The 23,407-nt window shown below is 42.2% G+C and overlaps 1 protein-coding gene across 2 annotated transcripts in view; it reads left to right on the forward strand.

Annotated features, from left to right (window-relative positions):
* Positions 1–23,407, forward strand: part of LOC110200036 (mitogen-activated protein kinase kinase kinase kinase 4-like) — a 233,465-nt gene that overhangs the window by 82,830 nt on the left and 127,228 nt on the right. For both annotated transcript variants that reach the window (XM_078148062.1, XM_078148063.1), the window contains exon 3: positions 13,652–13,708. In XM_078148062.1, coding sequence (XP_078004188.1) covers positions 13,652–13,708 — 57 coding nt within the window. The remainder of the gene's footprint in view (positions 1–13,651; positions 13,709–23,407) is intronic.

Below are 23,407 nucleotides of genomic sequence, written 5' to 3' on the forward strand. Positions count from 1 at the left end.
TTCCTTACCCTGTGCCAAACTTGGTGATGAGTGCTCTTGAACTTAGCATGGCTAGTCCCTGGATCACACACACACACACACACACACACACACACACACACACACACACACACATATATGCCCCTGGTGGAGCTCAGGGACAGAGCCACGGACTTTGCAGAACCCCACCACCAGGAGCCTGAAAAGCAGAAACTGAGCCAGCAGGCCCAGGAGGCTTCCAGCTTGTTCTTCTCTCTGCTGGCAAAGCCTTAGAGAATGTAGGGTTGCCTCCATACCCTGATGAGCCTTTGAGGGATAGACTTTAGTGAAGGATAGATAGCAGTTCTGGGGGCATTTATGGCCTGCAAGTTCAACATGTGCCAAGTGGGTGCCGTGGCAGGGCCTGCATTGAGAGGCATAGTGCCCAGAACAAGAAGACGAGAGGTTTACTCTCCTCTCCCCTGGGCAGACCACTTCTAGAGTATTATGTTCAGCTCTAGCCCACCTCATTTTAGGAAGGAAATTGACAACTTGGAGTGCATCCAAAGGAGAGTAACCAGGATGCTAAGGGGGCTGGAGACCAGTCCATGTGAGGATTGGTTGAAAGAACTGGAGGATGTTTAGTTAGAAGAGACATAGAGGGTGACGCAACAGCTCTCTTCGGATGTTTGAAGTCATGTGGAACAGGGATTCAATTTGCTCTGCTTTGACACCAAAAGACAGACTAAGAGCAAATGGGTGGAAGTTTTTAGGCTCAATGCAAGGGAAAACTGTCTAACAATTAGAATTGTACAAAATGAGGAGTTGCCTTGGAAAGAAGTGACTTTCCCATTAGTGGAGGTCTTCAAGCAAAGGCTACATGTGGCTGTAGAGGGGATGTCTGTGTAGGTAAAAATTGACCTAGATGGCTTCTAAGGCCCCTTCCAACTGGAAGTCTGATTGGATGCTTCCCAGTTGACATCCAACAGCTTGGCCAGTCACCTGAAATTTATAGCCGCTTGAATATAGAAGACTCTCTATCTCAAGGTGTCTGGGCTTAAACAGAACTCCAGTCAAGCTCAGCAGGCTCTAGGGCAGGAGGACATGCTCTTGGTCCCTTTGGACTCCCTGCCTGGCGCCCATTTTCTCTGGAGGGAGAAAGTACCAACCTAGTCACAGCTAGGGGAAAAACCCAGGAGAGAAGGTAGAGGTCATACCAGGACTTTATCTGAACCTCCCTTCTGCTCCCCCTTTTCCCCCTGACAATCTTGTAGATCAGTTGGCTATCCCATTGGCTCCTTATTAGACACAATTGCCCCTGCTACCGCCTCTGGTTATCGGTTAAGACCCTTCTGATGGATCTGCTGAACTCACCAGTTTCCTGGGACCTTCCTTCTCAGAATACTCATTCACTTAAAGTTAGGAAGAATAAACAGAAAAGAAACAGAGGTGCCATAGCCCAGGTTTGAGAAGAAGAGGAATCAGCCTGCCCCCGACCTGGCAGCATCACACTTTCCCAGAAGCAGGTCTACCCCAAGCTTCTATGGCTTTGATTCAAATGCTATCTAAGTATGTTCCGAGGAGGAAGGTGGGGTGTGTGGTGAAAAGGGCACTACACTAACATTAATAAAAGAACATTTAATAGAGGTAAATGTAAGGTATTTATGCTTAAGTTTAAAAAAAATCGATGTCAGATTATGAGGTAGGGGAAGTGTGGCTAGACAGGGGCTCCTGTGAAAAAAGACCCAGGGATTTTAGTGGCCTGGAAGCTCAGTAGGAGTCAGCAGTATAACAAGGCAGCTCCAAAAGCTCAAGCATCTTTAACAGAGGTCTAGAGTCTAGACCTGCGGGGAGGGTAACAAATGTAAATTAAGTATTCCCTAGTTTATGGAGCTTATGTTCTTTCTCTTCTTCAATAGGCAGCCAGGGGCTACAGTGGATAGGGTGCTGGAGTCAGAAAGACCTGAGTTCAAATCCAGCCTCAGACACCTACTAGCTGTGTGACCCTAGACAAGTCACTTAACCGCTGGTTGCCTCAGTTTCCTCTACTGTAAAATGAGGATAATAATAGTAGCACCTACTTCACAGGGTAATTGTAAATAATAATTGCAAAAAGTGCTTAGCACAGTGCCTGGCACATAGTAGGTACTTAATAAATGCCTGTTCCCTTCCCCTTTGCTTCCCTTGCCCCGAATCCATTGCCATTCTAGACTTCCCCTCATATGCTCTTCATTCCAGCCAAGCTCATTTACTTATTTCCCAACCAAACATTCTATGTCCCACCTCAGTGACTTTGTACAAGCCCTTCCATACACTTGGAATGCACTCTCTCTCTCCCCCACCTCTTTGAATCCTTGGCTTTTTTCAAGGCTCAGCTCAGTTGACACCTCCTCCAGGAAGTCATTCTTGTCCTACCCCCTGCTCCAGGTTTTAATGCTTTCCCTCTCCTCAAATTACTTCCATTTATTTATCTTGTTCTTTGAAGATTAACTGTTTTTCATTTTGCCCCTCTCTGTCTGTACCTCCCACCCCAAGTCCCAGTGCCTAGCCCAGTGCTTGGCTCATGAGATGCTTATAGAATGGAACTGACAAACTGGGGCCTTCTGGAGAGGAGTGATAAAGGTGTCCAGGGCACTAGAGACTGTGAGAATCACTGGAAGGAATTGGGAATGCTTAGAGGAGATTTAGCTTTTTAAAAACGCTTAAAGGGCTATGCTTGTAAGGAAGAGGACTGAGATCCATCCTGTTTGGTCTTAGAGGATTGAATTAGGAGCCATGAGTGGAAGGTGTGGGGGGCAGCAAACTTCAGCTCAGCATAAGAAGGAGCTGCCTTAAGAATTAAGCGTTCCTTGAAAAGGAATGGGTTGTCTCCAGAGGGAATGAGTTTCATTTCGCTGGAGGTCTTCAAAGGAAGGCCGGATGAGCGCTTATCAGGGATATGATAGAAGAGATTCATGCTTCAGGCAGAAGGATAGATTTAACCTCGGGGGTCCCTTCCAACTCTGAGTTTCTCTGATTCTATGAGCAGCTGACCTCTGAATGTCCATCCTGCGCCCAGAATTCTTTTGACTTCTCCTTTCCAATAATGGGGCCCTGCGCCCTGGAAGCCATTGTGTGTGTTCCCCCAAGGGAGGAATCAGAGCCACCAGCTCTATTGCTTCATCCTTCTCCTGGACACCACCCAGGCCACACTCATGGTGGCCTCCAAGGGCCTGCTTGCTCTTTGGCTGTGAAGGAAGAGCAGGATAAAGGGATGGGATGGACCAAAGTGGAGGGAGCACTTCCTTTCCCCTTACAAAAAGAAATCACTTGGAAAATGAGTGCCCTCAGGAATACATGCCCACATCAGAGGAGGCAAACAAGCCTACTATCTGCCACTGGAGAATTTCTTCTCTTCATCTTTTGTGGCCCCCCTCAAGTATATGATCAAACCAAAATCACCAGCCCAGCAAGGACTGTCCTGTATTCTTTCTGGGGAAACCCTGGTAATTAACTGCCATGGAATGATGGATTTTTCCAACACATCTGTCACAACTGCTATTTGAAATAATTTGTTATGGTTTAAATGAGTAATCCCCCCCAATTTGCTCATTACTGCAGTTCCCAGTTAGTTTTCCAGCCTTAATAACCCTGAGCTCTGCCTCAGGCCATTAACTAACAAAAGTCAGTCATAAACTGCTGAACTACTAATGGCTCCTTTTCAGTGATTACTCCTGCCTCATTTCAAACAGGATTCTGTTTTTGTTTTTTGTTTGTTTTTTTTTAAATTTCAGTAGTGAGGATTCTGGTTTGACAGAGGCGAGCATTTTCTCCCTTCCTCTCTCACTCACCTCCAGCCAGCTAAGCATAAACAGAGGGTGTCGTTATTGCTCAGTAGTTTTTCCATTGTGCCCCACTCTCTATAACCCCATTTGGGGTTTTCTTGGCAAAGATACTGGAGTGGTTTGCCATTTCCTTCTCCAGCTCATTTTACAGATGAGGAAACTGAGGCAAACAGGGTAAAGTGACTTGCCCAGAGTCACATAGCTAGTAAGTGTCTGACGACTGATTTGAACTCAGATCTTCCTGACTCCAGGCCTGGTGCTCTATCTGCTGTGCCACATAGCTGCCCCAGAAACAGAGTAGTATAATAGAAAGAGCCCTAAACTTGTGAGGCCAGAGACCTGAGTTCGAATCTAGTCTCTGCCACTTATTAGCATCAAATGCAGCCTCTGGTCACTTATTGTGTGACCCTGGGCAAGTTATTTTGCTTTTCTGGATCCTTACTTGTAAAATAGGTTTAATGATAGTTGCTCTGCCTGTCTTGGCCTTGTGAGGAAAGGAATTTTATAAACCCTTAAAGCACTATAAAAATGGATGCTATTATTATCTGTCCTCTCCCTTCCTCTCTTTTACCTTTTTTCTCTGTTAGGCTTTGCTTTTACCATTCCCCCTGCCTAGAACATCCTTCCCTGTAGAAGGTATTCTACCCATCCCTCATGGCCCAGCACAAGTCTGACCTTTCCTCCAGGAAGCATTTCCAGACCAAGTCAGAGAGCTGACAGATCTATTTCTGCAACTAGCAAGGATCAAACAGCTGAAAGAGGCATTAGAGACAATGCATGCCAATCAGTGTACTCTTGGTTCCATAGCATCAGGGATTTAGAGTTGGAGAGGACCTTCAAGGTCATCTGGTCCAACCCCTTCATTTTACAGGGGGGAAACTGAGGACATAGAGTTATGTCACACACATATGATCTGGACTCATGACTGACTTAATAGTCATTTCTTCAGGCTCTAGTTTTGCCTCACAATTCCATGAATTCATATTTTGGGGATTGAGGCTCCTCAGAACAAGGCTCTTTAAAAATGAACATGAAACAAAAACAAACAAAAAGAGATTGGAAGGAAGTCATGAGTGAGATCAAGTGCACTAATATTTGAGCTGCATAGAAGGGTGAGCAAGACTTTTCTCTTCGAGAAGAAAGAGCAGGCAGGTAAGTGCAAAGGCCCCAGACAGGAAAGAGGAGAAATTCAAGAACATTCCCAATTCCTTCAACCATGATCTCAGGACCCTTCAGCATCCTCATCATTGAAATATTCTCTAATTCATCCATTTTTTGTTAGACTAGATGTGTGATTTCATCAATTTAGGGAATTCCCAGTGAGGAAACTTAGCCTACTAATACCAGTCAGCACCTCAGCTGCAACTGGGGGGGAACAGAGACTTTAGGTGAGTTGGCCAGGATCACACAGCCAGTATCCATAAAAGTCAAGACTTGAACCCTTGGCTTCTTGGCTCTGAGGCCAACTTTTTATCCATTGCCCCATGATGCCTTTCCACACTGACAATAATAACTAGTATTTATATGTTGTAGTGCTTTTAGGTTCAATTCAGCCAGTGTTTAATAGGCATATTCTCTGGACTAAGCACTGTGCCAGGTGTGGGGAACACAAAGACAAAACCGAAAGAAGTCTTTGCCCTCAAAGTGTTTTACAATATATCTTTTTCCTTTGAGCCTCCCAACAGCCCAGTGAGGTGGTACTGTAGATACTAGCCCCATTGTGTTGTTAAGGAAATGGGTTCAGAAAGGCCAAGTGATTTGTCCAGGGTCACACAGCACAGTGAGGAAGTGTCAGAGGCAACATTTAAATCAAGGCCCTTCTAAGTACAATTCTAGGACTCTCCTCCCTAAGCTGGCCACTTTATCAAATGTGGCTCGCAGAACTGAACTCAGTACTCCAGATGTGATGTGATCAGGGCAGAGAACAGCTGGACTATCACTTCTCTTGTCTTTGACACTGTGCCTCTCACAATGCAACCCAAGATCGTATCAACTTTTTTAGTTGTCATATCAGATTGTTGACTCATTGCACTTGTGGTCCACTGAAACCCCTAAATCATTTTCAGACACGCCATTCTCTGTCTTCCCATACCTCTTCTATCTTGTACTTGTGCAGATGATTTTTTTTAACCGAAGTGTGATATGTGACATCACACCGCAGGAAGAATTCCAAGCTCACAATAGCCAGTTCAAAAGGAATTTGTGTTCTAAATGATAGTAAATGAACTCTTTAAAATTAAAAATCTAACACAAAAGGAAAGCACCTTTTTAACCTCTTTACTCAGTCTCCTCATTACAGGCATTTCCAAATCCTTCTATGGGCAAAATGTGTCTGGGAAGAGGTTTCCTCCAGAACTCCCTTTTTGAAAAAACAAAACAAAACAAAACAAAACCAACAAATGAACCTACTTATTTTTAGTGGTATCTTTTGTGTTTATATCACCTTCCTTTCTAAATATATCCTCTGTCCCTCCCTTCTGCAGTGAGTCATCCACTGTAACCCGAAAGCAAAAAAAAAAAAAAAAATGAGGGAAAAAAAACAAACCACTTCAGCAAAGCTAAGGAATACAACAACAGAGTCTGACTGCATATGCAATTAATGTTCCACACCCCTGGTCCCCCCACCCCTGCAAAGAAGGGAGGAAAGTGAATTTTCTTGTCTCTTCTACTGAGGCCAGCTACAACTTTTATTCTTATTCTTTGTGATTTCCATTTGTATTACTTAGTGATCACTGTGTCTGCTGTTTTTGTGGTTGTACTCACTTTATTCTGCCTCAATTCATACTGATTCATTCATCCAGTCTCCCTGTGATTCACAACTTCTTATCTGTGACATATTGTGTGGTGATTCCACCGTGTGGATATGAAATCAGGGCAGGATCTTCTGAGTATCTGTGAATACTTGAGGAGAACAGAATCACTGTCAAAATAAATACAGCAAACAAACCCCAAACCTCAACTTGTCCTCTCTTATCCTCCTCCAGGATCTGCAGTGGCTATCAAGAGATCCTGAGGTCACTCAGGAGTAAAGACATCCAGGGGTTCTCCTGAACTCCCATAAACCCTGGACTGTTGTCCAGAGACTGCAGAAAGAGTTGTTGAAAAACCTTATCTTAAGCTGATCATTAAAAATAAGCTTACCAAATTTAAACAGGCTACATTGATTCCAGACAAATGGCCACTTTTTCCTTTGGCAGAGGATGACAGTCATCCTGTGATCATTGGTATAAATTCAAAAAACCCCACTGCAGGGGGGTGGGGTATAGTCAGTGATGGGGAGGAGGGGAGGGTGGATTGTTCCATAGGTAAAGAGAGAGCTATTCCCACATATTTCTTTGAAACCTTCATTCCTCTGAGTTTTGGCTTAAGGGACTGTACAGCCTTCATTTTGCTATTCAGTATCTCCTAAATTAATGTGGAGGAGACACCAGCAGTTGAGGGGTCGGGAAAGGTGATACGTAGAAGGTGGCACTGGAGCTAAGCTTTGAAGGAAGGTAGGGATCTCTGAGACTGGGATGAGAAGGGAGGGCATTCTAGGCATAGAGAGGGCCTGTGCAAAGGTGCAGAGATGAGAGATAGAGTGTCATGAAAGGGGAACCACAAAGAGTCCAGTTTGGCTAGATGGTAAAACATGCAAAGGCAAGTAGTGTATGCAATAAACCTGGAGAGGTAGGCAAGAACTTGATTGTGAAAAGCTTTCTGTATCAGACACGAGCTTATATTTTATCCTAGGGGGAAGGAGGAGCCACTGGAATTTACTGAGTAAAGCAGCAACATGGTTAGATGTGTGCATTAGGAATATCAGTTTGGTAACTATGTGAAAGATGGATTGGGGAAGGGAGAGACCAGAGGCAGTGAGGCCAATTAGAAGGCTGTTATAATAGTCCAGGCAACAGTTAATGATGTCCAGATGGCAGCCATGTGAGTGGAGAGAAGGGGATGAATGTGAGCTATATTGAAAAGATAGAATCAACAAGATGGCAGCTAACTAGATGTAAGTGAGAGGAGCTAATCGAGTATGACTTCTAGGTTGGGAACCTGGGTAACTGAAAAGAGGTTGGTGGCTTTGACAGAAATAAAGAAGTTAAGGAAGGAAAGGACGTGAAAAAGATGATGAATTCTTCTTTGGGGTCACTTGGGGGTGAAATAGGCAAGTAGGGATGTGGGTCTAGAGTTCAAGAGAGAGAATGGGGCTGGATACATAGATCTGGGAGTCATCATTGAACCTGGCGTAGCTGATGAGATCACTGAGAGAGCCCTTGTTTATACACCGGGGATCAAATTTAGGGGCCTGGCAAATGCTCAGTCAAATGAACCTCTGAGGAAGCTTGGGGTAATTGATAGAGCAGTGGACTGGGAGCCAGAACGTTTGGCTTCAAATACCATCTCACATATTTACTAGTTGTGTGACCCTATGTGCCACTGGCTCCTTCTGTCACCTTCCACCCACTGCCACCCACAGCCCTGGCCTTGCCACAGTCAACCAGCCACCAAACACACCTACACACACACACAAGGGCTTAATTCTCAACAACAGCATGCTACCTCTGTATCTGAATGAAGATTCCATTTGCTGAAAAGTCTACCTTCTTCTTTTCCCATGCATTTAGTGCCAGGCAACACTTCTAGATTACGCCCTCCACTAAAGGTATGGCACAGCCCGAGGAAGCTTGCTGGCAAAGATTAACTTCATTTGAAATGAATAGTGATAAAACTCTGTCCCAAGGCCTCCCACTCCTCACTGGGGACATCCAGAAGTGCCATTGATATGTGTGACATCCAGTCCTCTGGACTTCTTCAGAGGATGTCTAGTGTTCTTTTTCCTTTAAAGCATCATGTGACCAGAGAGGGTGAAGGACTTATTTCTTATGAGAGTGCAATCTGAAATCTCTGAAGGCTTCATCTGGAGACAGCCGAGCTGGGTAGATGGGGGAAAGGGTACAACAGCCCTAAATGATTTTTATCTTTATAAGGAAAGAGCATTGAGTACTGCCTTTGGTCTACAATCCTCACCTTTATGCAAATATGCTCTGCCTAGCTACAGTTTTTATTTATTTGATTTTGATCTTAAGTGGTGGCTTTCCTCCTTGGTAGATCTGATTGTCATAGTTCATCTGCACAGCTTGAAATCCTGGGAAAGTGATCGGCCTCAAAGCAAAGCTCACCGAGTCCAGATCTCAATGTTCAGCCTTTCAAGTTCAAACCTGCACATTCTTTTCCAGCCTGCATCTGAAGCAAGCGTGTGGGACCTGACCAAGTTCATGGAATGCAGAAGTTTTTGGCAAAAAGAAATCTGTCAGGGCCCCAGGCCAAAGCCTAGCTGTGGGATCCATAGCCTTGGCCCTAAGCTGCTCAGGAAGATTCCGATGGAAAGATGGTCCTTTTTATCACTAAGGCCAACCTTCTTCCATGTACCTTTGACCCTTCTTGTGTCTTCTGACATATTAACACCACAAGCATCCTCTCTAAACTCCAATCTCCCCTGGCAGCCTTTAACCACCCCCTTATCTCCCCTGTCCTTAAAAAAACAAACCAACCCTCCTTTGTCTCTGTCATCCCCTCAAGCTAGCATCCTATATCTCTTCTCCCTTTCTCATCCAAATTCCTAGAAAAAGTGATTTATGTCCAGGGTCTTCATTTCCTCTCCTTTCACTCTCTTCCCAACCTCTTGGAGTCTGGCTTCCAACCTCATCATTCACCTAAAACTTCTTTCTCCAAAGTAGCTACTGATCTCTTACTTGCCTATTTTAATTCCTTTTCTCAATCCTTATCCTTCTTGACCTCTCTGCAGACTTTGACACCCTCCTCTGGGTTTTCATTATGCTGCTCTGTCTTGGTTTTAATCCTTCCTGTCTGACCGCTCCCCATTATTTATGTCCCACTCTCTTTCTTACTATGGGTGTAGCTCAAGGATCTGTCCCCAGCTCTCTTCTCTCTCTAGGTGACCTCATCAAATTCCATCTTTCCATGAAAGCCATATGTTCCAGAAGATCACCTGCATGCTAATGACTCCCACATCTGTATATCCAAGCCTTGATCTCTCTCCTGAGCTATAGTTCCACATCACCAGCTTCCCATCAGGTATTTTGAACAGCATATGCCATCACTCCCCTTTGTCTGTTGTCTCCCTCATTGGAATGTAAGCTCCTTGAGGGCAGAAACTCTTTGCTTTTCATTCCTATAGCTCCATAATTTAGCACAGTAATTTGCACATAGTAAGCATTTAATAATTTTTTTCTTTGTTCATTTATTCATTCATCTCAGCTATGTCCAAATTGGATCTCATTATTCTGACTTCTTGTCCAAATTTCCTTATTTTCATCAAGGGTACCACCATTTTCCAGTCACCTAGTCTCACAACCATAGAGTCAGCCTCAACTCCTCTGTTTGTTATTTAAAGCCCTTTGTAACCTGGCCTCAACCTACTTTTCCAGGCTTATTATGTGTAACCTTCCTTCATACTCCTTAACAATCCTGTAGCCAAACTGGTCTTATAGCTGTTCCCCACATGACATTCCATTTCTTCCATGCATACCTTTGTAAGAGCTATCTCCATCACCTCAACTGTTTTCCTTGTCTTCTTGGAATTCCTAGCTGTCTTCAAGGCTCAACTCAAGCACCACTTCCTAGACATTCCTGACCCACCCACCCAGCCTTCCTTAAGTTGTTAGTGCTTCTACCCTCACTCCTAAATTAGCTTACATTTCCTTTGCATGTAGTTTGCATTTGTTTATTTGCATAGAGTGGATCGTGGGAGCATAGATTCAGGGTTGGAAGGGACCACAGAAGGCATCTAGTCTTAACACCCTTTTTTGGAGAGAACTGGACCAAACAGTTCCTGCCCTTCAAAGATGTACACTCTAAGATTGGATTTCCATGGTGATTCCCTGTTTGACTCCAAGCAAGTCACTTGGCCTCTCTCTTTCTCAGTTTGCCTCTTGAGAATCCACCTTGTCCTACCTCATGGGCACTGTTAGATTTTAATGAATTAATTAATCTAAGGACACTTTGAAAATTATAAAGCTATATTCAAATATAAGGGATTTATTACAACACCAAAATATCTGAAGTGAAAAATAGTCATTTGTTTCTAAAAATTCAGTTATTTTGTATCATGAAGATAAAACCTCTGAGGTGAACAATTAGAATTTTCACTGGGGGGAAGGGGAGATTCAGATTCCAAGTAGATTCAGCTTAACGAAGACAAGTCATGTCTATAAGTGAGAAGAATTGGACATAGAAAAAAATAAAGCTAAGTCACTTAACCCTGATTGCCTTTCCAAAAAGCAAAAAAAACAAAAAAAGAAGAAGAAGAAGGAAAGAAAGAAAAGGAAAAAAGAAAGCTGCCCTTTGAAGAGAAAAGGCTAGTATAGGGGGCTGGGGAAGGCAGGAAGGTATAAATATTGATAATTTTACAGTCCTTTGTCTTATATATTTGTGGTGCCTGGAAAACACTCTCCTCTATCTTATAGGGAAGCTCCCTCAGAGGATAGCCACCCTAGCTTTAAAGAAGGAAGGAAGGAAACAAGTGTACACAAGTGCACCACTTAGTTGTCTCTGTGTACTCACAAAGGTAGTTTGTGAGCATACATCCACTCAAACCAGGAGCCCCTACTTATGTGTTTACCTTTAATAGCCAAAGGATAAATTTAGTTCAAAGCAAAGGCATTTAATGAAGATGGCATAAAGTAATAATAAAACACTTGTCCCATTAACCTGGGGCATACTCTCCCACCTAAACACACAACATTGGTGGGAAGAGGGAACATGGATGGTAAAGCATAGCCATAGAGAACATGTGGCCTAGATATATACTTAAAGAGGCATGCATGCATAGGGAACCTCTTGTGGCCATTGGCCATGCACAGTGGGGCAAGTCACCCTCCTGACACTGCAGAATTGCTGATATTTTTTCCGATGATGTCACTGCGTTGCTCTCACTGGGCTTGCTCCCTGCTGGTCTCCACTGGACACTATTCTATTGGATGCTGTTCCACTGGACACACAGTCTATGCCAGACACTACAGACTCATCTCTGCTGGACGCTACTTTGTTGGACGAATAATCTGTGCTGATTGCTGCCCTACTTCCAACTTTTGGCTTCAGCCAGTAGTCTTTGGCTACAGGACTATGTCTCTAACATGCTCTTTTAGTTCAAAGCCAGAGGCTTTTTATAGCCCTTTATAAAAATCAGTCACCCCCAGCACGGACCATCAGAAAGTCTTCCCTATGAAAAAAAAAATCTTTTTTTTTTTTCCTTTAAAGAGTGAACTGCCTTCTGAGTCTTAGACAGGAAGTCTCTTGTCTCCCTAGCGGGTGTATCTCAGATTCTAGCGTCAAACCCTTTAGAACAACTCTGCTCGGCACCCTTACTGATGTGTTTACTTTTAATAGCCAAAGGATGCATTTAGTTCAAAGCAAAGGCATTTAATGAAAATGGCACAATAAGAAAAGTAATAATAAGACATTTGCCCCATAAACCTGGGGTACACTCTCCCACCTATACACACGACATTGGTAGGAAGAGGAAACATGGACAGTAAGGCATAAGACATAGAGCACAGTCAATCTCTCTTTCCTTTGAACTAAACTTTCTGGTCCGTGGGCTTGAAGTCTCTACGGGCTATCTCACTACATTTTCTGTGCCTCCTGATTTTAACCTTTGAAAGCTAGATTATAAACTATGTAAGGACTATTTGCCCAATACCAAATGACTCAGGGTTTCTTTTTTTCTTTTCTTTTTTATTATGAACTTAAATCAATAAGCACAAACGTTTTAGTATTTAAAAAAGGACTGTGTATGTAACTATGAACTTCTGTTATCTACAGATTTTTTTTAAAGTTTTGAAAATTTTTTTTAAAAAATGTACAGATTAAAAAAAATTAAAACTGAATACAGTGCTAACAGTTATCATTTTTTGAATTTCTTTTGTTTCTTTTAAAAGTTTCAGTGATGCTCTTCTTTTTGCATTTCTATCACTATCCACTAACTCACCCCATCTAAATAGAAGCTCTCCCTTAACAAATAAGTTAAATAAAACAAATCCACACATTGGCAGTCTCTAAAAATGTAAGTCTCATTCTGCACCTGCACTCTATCCCCTCTCTGTCTAGAGATCATACGCATGCTTCATTATTAGTCTTCTGAAATTATGATTGGTCATTAAATTGAGAAGAGTTTGTCTTTAGATTCTTGTGGTCATTCTCTAAGTTGTTCTCTTGGTTCTGCTTACATCACTTTGCATTAGTTCATCTAAATCTTCTCGGGTTTCTCAGAGTTTGTCACATTTGTCATAGCATGTGGTGCAAAATTTTTCCATTACATTCATATGCTACAATTTGTTCAGTCGTTCCCCGACTGATGGGCGCTCGCTTTGTTTTTGGTTCCTTATTACTATAAAAAGTGCTGCTGTGACTTTTTTTGAACATGTGGATTCTTTCCTTCTATGTTTGAACTCTTTGGGGTATATGACAAGTAATAGTATTGCTTGATCAAATTCCCCAGTTTTCTAACCCTAAGCGTCTTCTGTGCTCCCATATAGATGGGGGGGGGCCGGACGGGGAGTGTGCTTGTGCACGCAAACACACACGTACAGACACATACAGCCACGGAGCTAAATTCAAGGGGCAAGGTCGTGGTCTCCCATATCTGCTGATCTACACTCCTGGTCTTTCATTTGCAGATATAACCAGCTAAAGCTGAGAGGGCTTTGAGCTCACCCTTATATCTTAAAATCTTATTAAGTCCATGAATCTGCCCTAGTATTTGACCTGATTCTTTTGTTTGCTTCAGTGCCTGTTGACTTGTCTGCCCAGCTGTGTGATTCCAGCTTGGATTTACCAATGTTGTTTTGTTTGGTTTTTGGCAGGGTCGCCACGTGAAGACTGGACAGTTAGCAGCCGTCAAAGTCATGAGTGTTTCAGAGGTGAGTATGAGTTTCTTTTTTTTTTTTGGTGGGGGAGGGTGAGGCAATTGAGGTTAAATGACTCATCCAGGGTCACACAGCTAGTAAGTGTCAAGTGTCTGAGGCTGGATTTGAACTTGGTCCTTCTGACTCCATGGCCAGAGCTCTATCCATTGTGCCACCTAGCTGCATGAGTGTGAGTTTTTTTTTGTACCACCTGAGTGGACTGAGTTCTTGGTGTTGGCCACAAATGAATGGAGGTAGTATGTAGTACCAGGAGAAAGAGCAGGAGCTTGGGATGAGAAGAGTCTGAATCCTGATTGTGCTAGTCACTTTCCTTCTCTTATCTTCAGTTTCCTCCTCTGTAAAATCAATTTTGTGCAAAATTTGGTGAAACCTGTTGTTTAAGGTCATGTGAAATGAAAAACCGATTATTTGAATTTTTCATTTTTAACCAATAATATTGATATTTTATAGGTATAACCTAAAAATAGACCCCAGACTTGTGTATACTTAGAGTATTCTCAGTTATCCTTCTTTTTACCCTTTGCCCCAAAGGCCAAATTTCTCCTAGTTAATAAATTATATATCTGTGTGTGATATATATACATATATATATATATATATATATATGTATATATATACATATATATACATATATATATACACACACACCACACACACACTCATAATATATATATATATATATATATATATATATATATATATATATATATATATGTAAATTGAATAACTAGTAACATAACAAGCTGTCAAATAAACATATAAAACAAGGGGCAAATGTTTACTTCAAACCCTGAGGCTTTAACTATTCTAGTTTCTTAAAATTAAAATTCCATAGAAAACACATGCAGCAGATAGGGGGTGCATTCTCCATATTTCATTAGTCTGTGATAACGACCGCAAGCTCTCTGCAAGTCCACTTTTAATTGATTCTCTGCTCTCAGAGATAGTAAATGGAAGATTTCCTGCAGCCATGCTGCCCACCCCCTGTTTCCTCTTGTCTTTTTCCTCTTTTCTGCCTCAGGACAGGGACTACTGTCTTCTCAGTCCTGTTTGAGCTGTAAATTTTGCATGCAGCTGCTGACAGGTGAGCAAGTGGGACAGTTGAATTGGCAGTGCTGTTCCCGCTGACATGAATAAAATGGTGTCATAGTTCATGATGTGGTGTCTCAGATGTTGCTAGGCACTGAGTTCTTGGCCCATCTGTGATCCAGAGTGGTGTGAGTAACTTCACCTTCCTAAGATATTATGAGCATGAACATTGCAAAGGTCAGATTGGCTCCCGTGGGCCCTGAAGGAAAAATTTTCAACTAACCTATTTGTTGAAAAGATACCTATTTCCCCAAATTGTTATCAGTTGAATCAAGTAGTCTTTCTCCAGTTTGTTCAGAGAATGATTGTGAAGGTAGTATTTAGAAAACTGGGTGCTTTTAATTTGGCCAGTGGGTAGTATTTCAGTTCTCTTCCAGCAGAAGGGATTTTTGTTCACCTGTATCACTTCTGCCACTAATTACCTATATGACCTTGGGCAAATCACTTAACCTCTCTGGGCCCCAGTAATAGCACATGTAAAATGAAGGGATTGAACCAGCTGTCCTCTGAGGTGATAGCAGCATCAGTATAGGGCTAGAAGTGACCTCAGAGGCCATCCAGTCCAACCCCTTCATTGTAGAGATGAGGCAACTGGGGCTCAAAGAGGGGAAGAGGAGGGCTAAATTCATACAGGTAATAAGTGGCAGAAGTGGGATTTGAACCTAGGTCTTCTGACTCCAGATCTGCAGTAGTTAATAAACACTTATCAAGTTCCTACTGTGTGCTATATACTTTACTAAGCACTGAGGATACAAATAGAAAACAAGAAACGCATTACCCTCAAGGAGCTTACAATCTAATGGGGGAAGACAACCCATAAAAGGTAGCTGAAAAAGGGGGCAGGAAGGTACTCTTCCAGAGAAGTCTCAGAGTAGAGCAGCCAAGTGAGGAGATGTTCTGGGCCCAAGCTCCTTCCTTAAATGAAGGCTTTGGAGTTCATGGCCCCATGGGGCAAAGGTTAGTGAGGAGGTGGAACACCAAGGCTTATGGGATCTTGAGGATCAAGTCTGCCCAGTAATGAGCTTCCTGGGGGCACAGTTAAGAAGTCAGCAAAGTGCCCCAGCCAGGGGAGAAATGAGTGTCTATCCACATTACCAAGTCCATCCCAACTAGGCCATTCTTGGATTCTTTGTGTTTCCAGATCAAAACTAAGTCACTCAGGTTTACAACCTCAGAGTCAGCCCCGACTCATCACTCTCCCTCATTTCCCAGATCCAGTCAGTTATCAAGTCTTGATGATTTTACCTCCTCAGCTACCACTCTAGTTCATGCTCCCATCACCTCCAGCCTGAACTACTGCAATGTCCTCCTAACTGGTTTCCCTACATCCTGTCTCTACCCACTCTGATCCAGCTTCCACATGGCCAAAAGTGATATTCTTGAAGCACAAATCATTCCACTGCTCCAGAAGCTTTGTGACTTCTATTACCTTTGGGATCCCAAAATATACCTTTGGGTCCCTGTTACCTTTGGAATCAAACACAAATTCCTTTATTTGGCCTTTAAAGCCCTTCCCAGTCTCACTGTACCCTACCTTGCCAGGCTGGTTGCACATTATTCCTCTTCATTCACTGTGTTCCAAGTGACCCCCGAATACAACATTCCATCTCTTTCCTCTATACCAGTGATGTCAAATGCAAATAGAAATGGGGCCACTAATCTGAATGGAGGAATCCCTGCAGGTGGCACTTTATACTTTTGAATTTGGTGTCCCCTGAGCTTGGAATGCACTTAGAACCCCTGGCTTCCTTCAAAGCTGGGCTCAGGTCCCACCTCCTACTGGAAGCCCTTTGGGATTACTTCAGGTGTTGGTGTTTTCTTCCCACCCCCAAGTTACTTTGCACTTCCTTTGTATGTATTTTGTATTTCTTTACTTATGTGTATATTGTTTCTCTCCCCTCCCCCATAGAGTGTAAGTTCCTTGAGGGCAGGTACTATTTTGGTTTTGTCTCTGTATCCCTAATACCTGGCACAGAGTCTGGCACACAGTAGGCACTTAACAAATTGAATGGATTTGGAGGCAACAGCTTTGAATGTGGGTTTAGATCCCAGCTCTGCCACTTATTAGCTAGATTTCACCTTCTCCTTTCTGTGCCTCAATTTCCTCATCCATAAAATGAAGAGATGGGACAAGATGGTACCTATTTCCAGCTTGAAATCTTAGGATCTGAGGAAAAGCTTTCTCACCTCCTGAGAGACCTTGAACTAAATTTCATCTAAGGGACAGTGAGACCTTGGGAATGTGTAACCCATGGATGATTAGTGTCAGTTGTCTACATTGGAAAAGAAAAAAAAAAGGGCAGATTTTACTAACATCAAACTGTGTTTTTCTAGTTAGAGTAGCAGTTAAATCTATTACTATGAATTGGGTGCCAGGTTTCTGTATATATAGGCATCTGGTCATTTTCATTAGGACTATTAGTTTGAATTGAGAATAATATCATTCTGCTCTCTGACTGAATGTTCTGTCCCAAGACCATGAATCATTTTCATCATGTCCCAGTAGGGACAGGGAAACTTTTGATGTCAGCTTTATAAATTTGAAGATCTTAGTCCCATTAAAGGTATAGTGGATAGAGTAATGGACCTGGAGTTAGGCTCAGGTTCCAATCCTACCTCAGACACTTACTTACTAGCTGTGTGACTCTAGGCAATTCACTTAAACTCTTTGGGCCTCCGTTTCCCTCTCTGTAAAATGAGGCAGTTAGACTTGCTGCTGTATGAAGGTACTTCCAGCTCTAGATCTAGAACCCTAAGAAGTGATTTTCCAGCATGAGTTTGTGGGTGGAAAAAGACAGGCCTTTCTCAGGACTCAAGTTCACAGGTAGTCCTAGGAAAGACACCAGGAGCAGCTGTCTCAGGAGTATAACCTAAGGAACCCTAGAAGCCACCTCTTGTGGCTTGAAATAGAAATAGAAAACACAAGCCTCCACCTTCAAAGAGCTTCCACTCTTACTGGGCAGGGACTTTGGCAGCCATCTAGTACAGCTCCCTCATTTTACAGAGAAGGAAACTGAAGCCCAGAAAGGTTAAGTGATTTGACCAGGGTCCTATGTAGGATCCTAGATCTTGAGGACCCTCATAGGGTTGTTGTGACGATCACAGAGATAACATATTTGTAGTGTTTTGCAAACCTTAAGATGTTATATAAATGTGGGCCATTATTACTATTTGAGCTGGAAGGGAACTCAGGGGCCAGCTAGTTCACCCCCCCCCTCATTTTACAGAGAGGGAAACTGAGGCCCAAGAAGGGGGAGGGACTGGCCCAGGGTCACCTAAAGGGTCACAGTATCATATGGATCAAGAGCTGGAAGGCGACCCACACAGATACTAAGTATCAGAAGCAGGATTTGGATCCAGGTCGACTGCCTCCAGAGCCAGGCAGGGCTCTTTCCATTGTATGGTGCTGCTCTCCATGAAATAATTAGAGACCAGATGAAAACAGTATATGATCAAATTTATCAGACTGTGTGGTACAGGGTGAAGAGAAAAATCCATTTCAATCAATCCACTTCTTTTTGATTCAAGAAACCGTTATTATGTGCTGGGCACTGTGGTAGGCACTGGGAATACACAGATAAAGATCAAAAGCCCTCTCTCATTTAATTTGGTTTATTTTTGTCATTAGTTTTTCTGAGACTTTCTCCTGTCCCTTATCCCTACCTCCTGCCTGCCCCCAAAGCCTACCCAAACCACTCTCCCGAGTTGGTTTTGGTGCTGGGGTTATGTGCAATGGCAGGGGTGGGGGAGGTGTCCAGTTTCTTTGCCTCTAAGTATGTCCTCAGGGGGCAGCTAGTTGGTGCTGTGGATAGAGTACTGGGCCTGGAATCAAGAAGACTTTATCTTCCCGATACTTAGTAGCTGTGTGACCCCGGGCAAGTCACTTACCCTGTTTGCCTTGGTTTCCTCATCTGTAAAATGAGCTGGAGAAGGAAATACCAAACAGCTCCAGTATCTTTGCCAAGAAAACCCCAAATGGGGTCACAGAGAGTCAGATACAACCAAAACGTTTGAACAACAGCAATCCTCGCTGTGAGCTGCCACCTCCTCCTAGAATGCTGGCTATGGCCATAGCAGGAGCCTCTGGGCCTAACTCGGGAAATGGTGCCCCAGTCTGCAGGGTCACAAGTAGAGAACCTGGAGGGCTGGCCATGGGAGCTTTGGCTGAGATCTCTTTCAACTCCCTTCTAAGTCTTGACTAGCATCCTTTCACAAAGACTGCCTTCCTGTTAACTAACAAAGGCATACATAGCAGGGCTTTCCATACCAATCCGATTGGACTTTCCCTGTTGGGGGCAGGCAGCTCTATGCAAGAGGAGAATCCCTCTTTGGTAAGTTTTTCTAGTGCATTCCCTCTGGATTTCTAGTGATTCTCCCTGGTCCCATATTATTCACTTAGAAAAATGACCCTTAAATAAAGAACCAGCTATGTCCAAGAGTCAAGAAAGAGTGTCAAGGAAGCATCTCATCTCTCTCAAGTCAGTCATCTGGAATCCTCAGGGATAAGAAGTGTGGGAACTACACCCCATGCTATTTCTGGCAATGGTGTGTACTTAGATGTGAATTAGTGATGGTAAAGTCACGCTGGATTTTATTAAGAAACAGGATGCATCTGTGTGGTTTAATTTACTAACTTCCAATACCTTAGTCTTCTGCCTTTGTAACCCACTATAAAGAGCACTAGACCAAGAGTTAAGAGATTTGGATTGGATTTAATAGGCTCAAAGGATCCTAGATCTGGAGGGGTCATCAGATGCCCTCTTAGGCCAACTCCTTCATTTTAAAGAGTAGGAAACTAAGGCCCAGGGAGAGGAAGAGGCCTGACAAAGGTCACGCAGAGCTAGAAGGGCCTTCAGAGGCCATCTAATCCAACAGAGGAGCAAACTGAGGTGAATTTGTTCAAAGTCACACAGTGAGTATGTGTCTGAGGCAGGCCTGAAACTTTGGTTTATTCCAAGAACCATGTCTACAGTGGGGTTTTTTTCTGTACTGAGAGAATCAAGCTCAGTAATATTATTTATTCTCTCAGGTACATAAAAATACTGGCTCCAGAGAGAGTCTCTGTAAATATCCTTGGAAGAGCAACCCATTTCCCAGATCAATGAATAACCATTGTCAAGTATACTAGTGAGGAGGCTGCCCTTCCCAGGAGTAGAATGCATTACCATGCAAGATGTGTGAAACAGTGTTGGAGGCCTTCGGGATCTTCTAGTATTTGGGAGAGAGGGCTTTCCTGTACTTCCTCCACTGCTCCCATTCAGGCCTGTTCCACCTTGAGCAGAAGGTGGGAAGGGAGGCAGGCAGCCAGGCAGGTTGGCTGTTTGTATTTGAAGGAGCCTCAGGTTGTACAGGAATCCAGGCCTTCCAGGATTCCCTCTCCTGTTGGATCCTAGATACTGGGCCAAGAAAGGAAGTGATTCCTCATTGGCTAGATAGCCCTCTACCCAGGGGCCTGGCCTCATCATTACCACCAAAAAATAGGTTTTTCTTCCAGGCTAGAAAGTAAATGCAATTATAGAAAATGCTGAGGATGCTAGAGGGCATTAGAGGCTAACCTTTAATGAATTTCACATTGAGTGAGCAATGACCAAGTTATTGCCACACAAGGAGAAAAGAAGCTTCCTTTGCTGTGCATTTGGTATCCAACAGCATATTTAATACTGACACAAAATTCATCCTGAGTGAACCCTATAGCTATGCCTTGCTTCACATAAGACAAGCATGCCTCAAAATTTGTGACGATTAAATTTCTAGAAATGCAGTTGTGGATTTTGCTATAGTGGTGAATCCTTTTATCAAGTGAAGAATCACCCTCTAATTTGTCCCCCCCTCCTCCTCCATTGTACTTAGACTCTGAACCCGACAATCTGGGATTATCTACTGGTTTGCACTGCCCTCAGGCACTATCTTTTTAGAAAACAGCAAGAAGGGAGGGGGGCAGGAAAAAACAAGGCTGTTAATGACTTGGCCAAAGACCTATTTAAACCAGACCAGCCCAAGAACATGTAAAGATGAAACCGGAAAAGGGAAAACACATAAGTAAAAAATAGAAAAGGTCTTTCAGGATACCTATAACAAATGATTCTTTCCATCAGTGATGGGGGAGTGTTCTACCATGCATAGACTCTGGTAACCCAACCCAGGGTGCTGCTTACAAAGTAGAAATGGTAGAAATGGCATTAATGGAAACAAACATTGGAAGAATAGCTAGACTAGGCCCATTTATACACAATGGAGATACATGTTGGATGCCAAAGGTGACGGTTTTCAGAGGGACCATTATCTAAAAGAAAGGTATAAAAGATTCCAGATTATAACTTCCCCAAAACAGGCAATGGAGAGATTTTCAATAACTCCTAACCCAAATGCTTCCTTTCCTGTTTTTACACCATTTTAATGTAAATAATCAAAGCATATCAAAGGAATACTTAATGAGGATATAAGAAGGGAACAGGAAGCCTTTTACAAATGATGTTCCACAGCAGACCACCTCTATACAGTCACAGAATTACCCCAAAAGTGCAGAGAATGCAAGATCCCACTGTTTTTGTTGTTTGTTGAGTATAAAAAAGCATTTAATTCAGTCAAACACAATGCTGCCTTAAAGGTCCTCCCACAAGATATCTCCAAGGCATATGTGAAAATTATCCAAGATTCCAAGAAAGATGCTTCAATAAAAATAATGTTGTTCAAAGACCCTCTAATTATAAATACCAGGCAAGGCATAAAAGGAGGAGATGTACCATTACCAAAGGTGTGGGCCACAATGAGAGACCAAAAGGAAGAGTGGCTGCCTGTAGATGGTGATATAGTTGGTGGACATTGTTGTACTGATTATATCAAGTGCAGGAACACTTAAAAGCTTTCTAAAAGAGATCCATAATTACCAATAAGTGTTTCCCTTAGTAATAGTCATTGATATACATATATATAGGCAGGAATATATACATGGATACATGCAGGAAAAACCAAGTGGATAAAAAATGCCTATTTCCAAATTCATACACACACACACACACACACACACACACACACACACACACACATATATATATATATATATATATATATACATATATATATATATATACACATATTTGGAATATATACATATATATTTGGATTACTATCCATATATATATGTGTGTGTATGTGTGTGTGTATATATATATATATATATATATGTATTACTATCCATAGACCCTACTTTCTTGTCATATATTTTATATAATTATTTGTGCATGTTGTCATTTAACAGAGCAGTGAGCATTTGTGTGGTAGCAAAAAAAAAAAAAACACCTGGAAACAAAATGGGTTCTCACTGAATATGGCTAAATAAATCATGATATATATGTATAATGGAACATCCACTGTAAGAAATAACAAATGTGAGGAATTCAAAGAAATATAGGAAAACCTATATGAACTAGTGTAGAGCAAAGTAAGATGAACCAGAAGAACAGTATACACAGTGACCACAGTGATGTAAATGAAATCAACACTTAAAAGATGTTCGGCTCAGATTAATTGCAATGACCAGTACTGATCCTGGAAAACAGATGATGAAACACACTTCCCTTTTCTCTTTAGAGAGGTGGAGAGAAGGGGCCTATAGGTGAAGAATATTACATATGCTGTCCAGCATGGTCATTTTTAGTCAGTTTTACTGAACTGTTTTTCTTTCTTACATAGGCGGGTTTAGTATATGGTTGTATGGGGGTACATTTAGAAATGACTGGTATAAAAAACAAAAGGCATAAATACAAAAATTTTTGAAGATACCCTTAAAAGATAAAATTGAAATGAAACACAAAAGTTCAGTGATCCAACAAGAAATATTAGAACCATCCAGAGACAACAAAATTAAAATAACACATGAGGTTTCAACAAGCTAAGACAATTGACTAGTAATACAGAATTAAATGAGACAATCTGTGAATTATTGGCCTTCCAGAAACTCGTGATCTAAAAAAAAAAAAGTTTAAGTGCTATATTTTGGGAAATCATAAGATAAAATTGACAATAAATATTGTAACTAGTTGACAAAATGCAGATTGAGAGAATCCTCAGAACTCCACCAAAGATAGACCATAGGTTGAACATAGCCGGAAATTTAGTCCCCAGGCTCCAGAGTATCTAGGTCAAAAAGAAAATATTATAAGCAGCCAGGAAAAGATAGCTCATATACCAATGAACTCCTATCTGAACTGTCCAGGGAAAGAAATGAAAGAAACCAAGAAGCAATAAAAAATGGCTTGCACTCAAGGATAATTTTTCCTGCAAAGTTAAGATTAACTTTAAAGGAGGAAAAAGGGGAACTTTTAACAGAATTAATGATTTCTAAGCCTTCCTTTTAAGAAAATCAGTACTGAACATGATGTTTGAAATAAAAATCTAGCATACAAAAGAAACTTAAGAAAAGTAATCAAGTCCTAATAGCTTGAGACAAATCCACATGGCTCAACAATGTTGTAATGATTCCTCATGTACTAAAAGAGAACACAAATTTACTGCCCATTTGGAATCTCAGTTCATCTGGGGGTTATTGAGGGAATAAAGAGAAAAGCCATGGGATTAGGTGTTCAGAAAGAAAAACCATAGAGG

The sequence above is a fragment of the Phascolarctos cinereus genome, unplaced genomic scaffold (assembly GCF_003287225.1).
Source record: "Phascolarctos cinereus isolate Bilbo 61053 unplaced genomic scaffold, phaCin_HiC Scaffold_8;HRSCAF=390, whole genome shotgun sequence".
In the NCBI taxonomy this organism is placed as follows: domain Eukaryota; kingdom Metazoa; phylum Chordata; class Mammalia; order Diprotodontia; family Phascolarctidae; genus Phascolarctos; species Phascolarctos cinereus.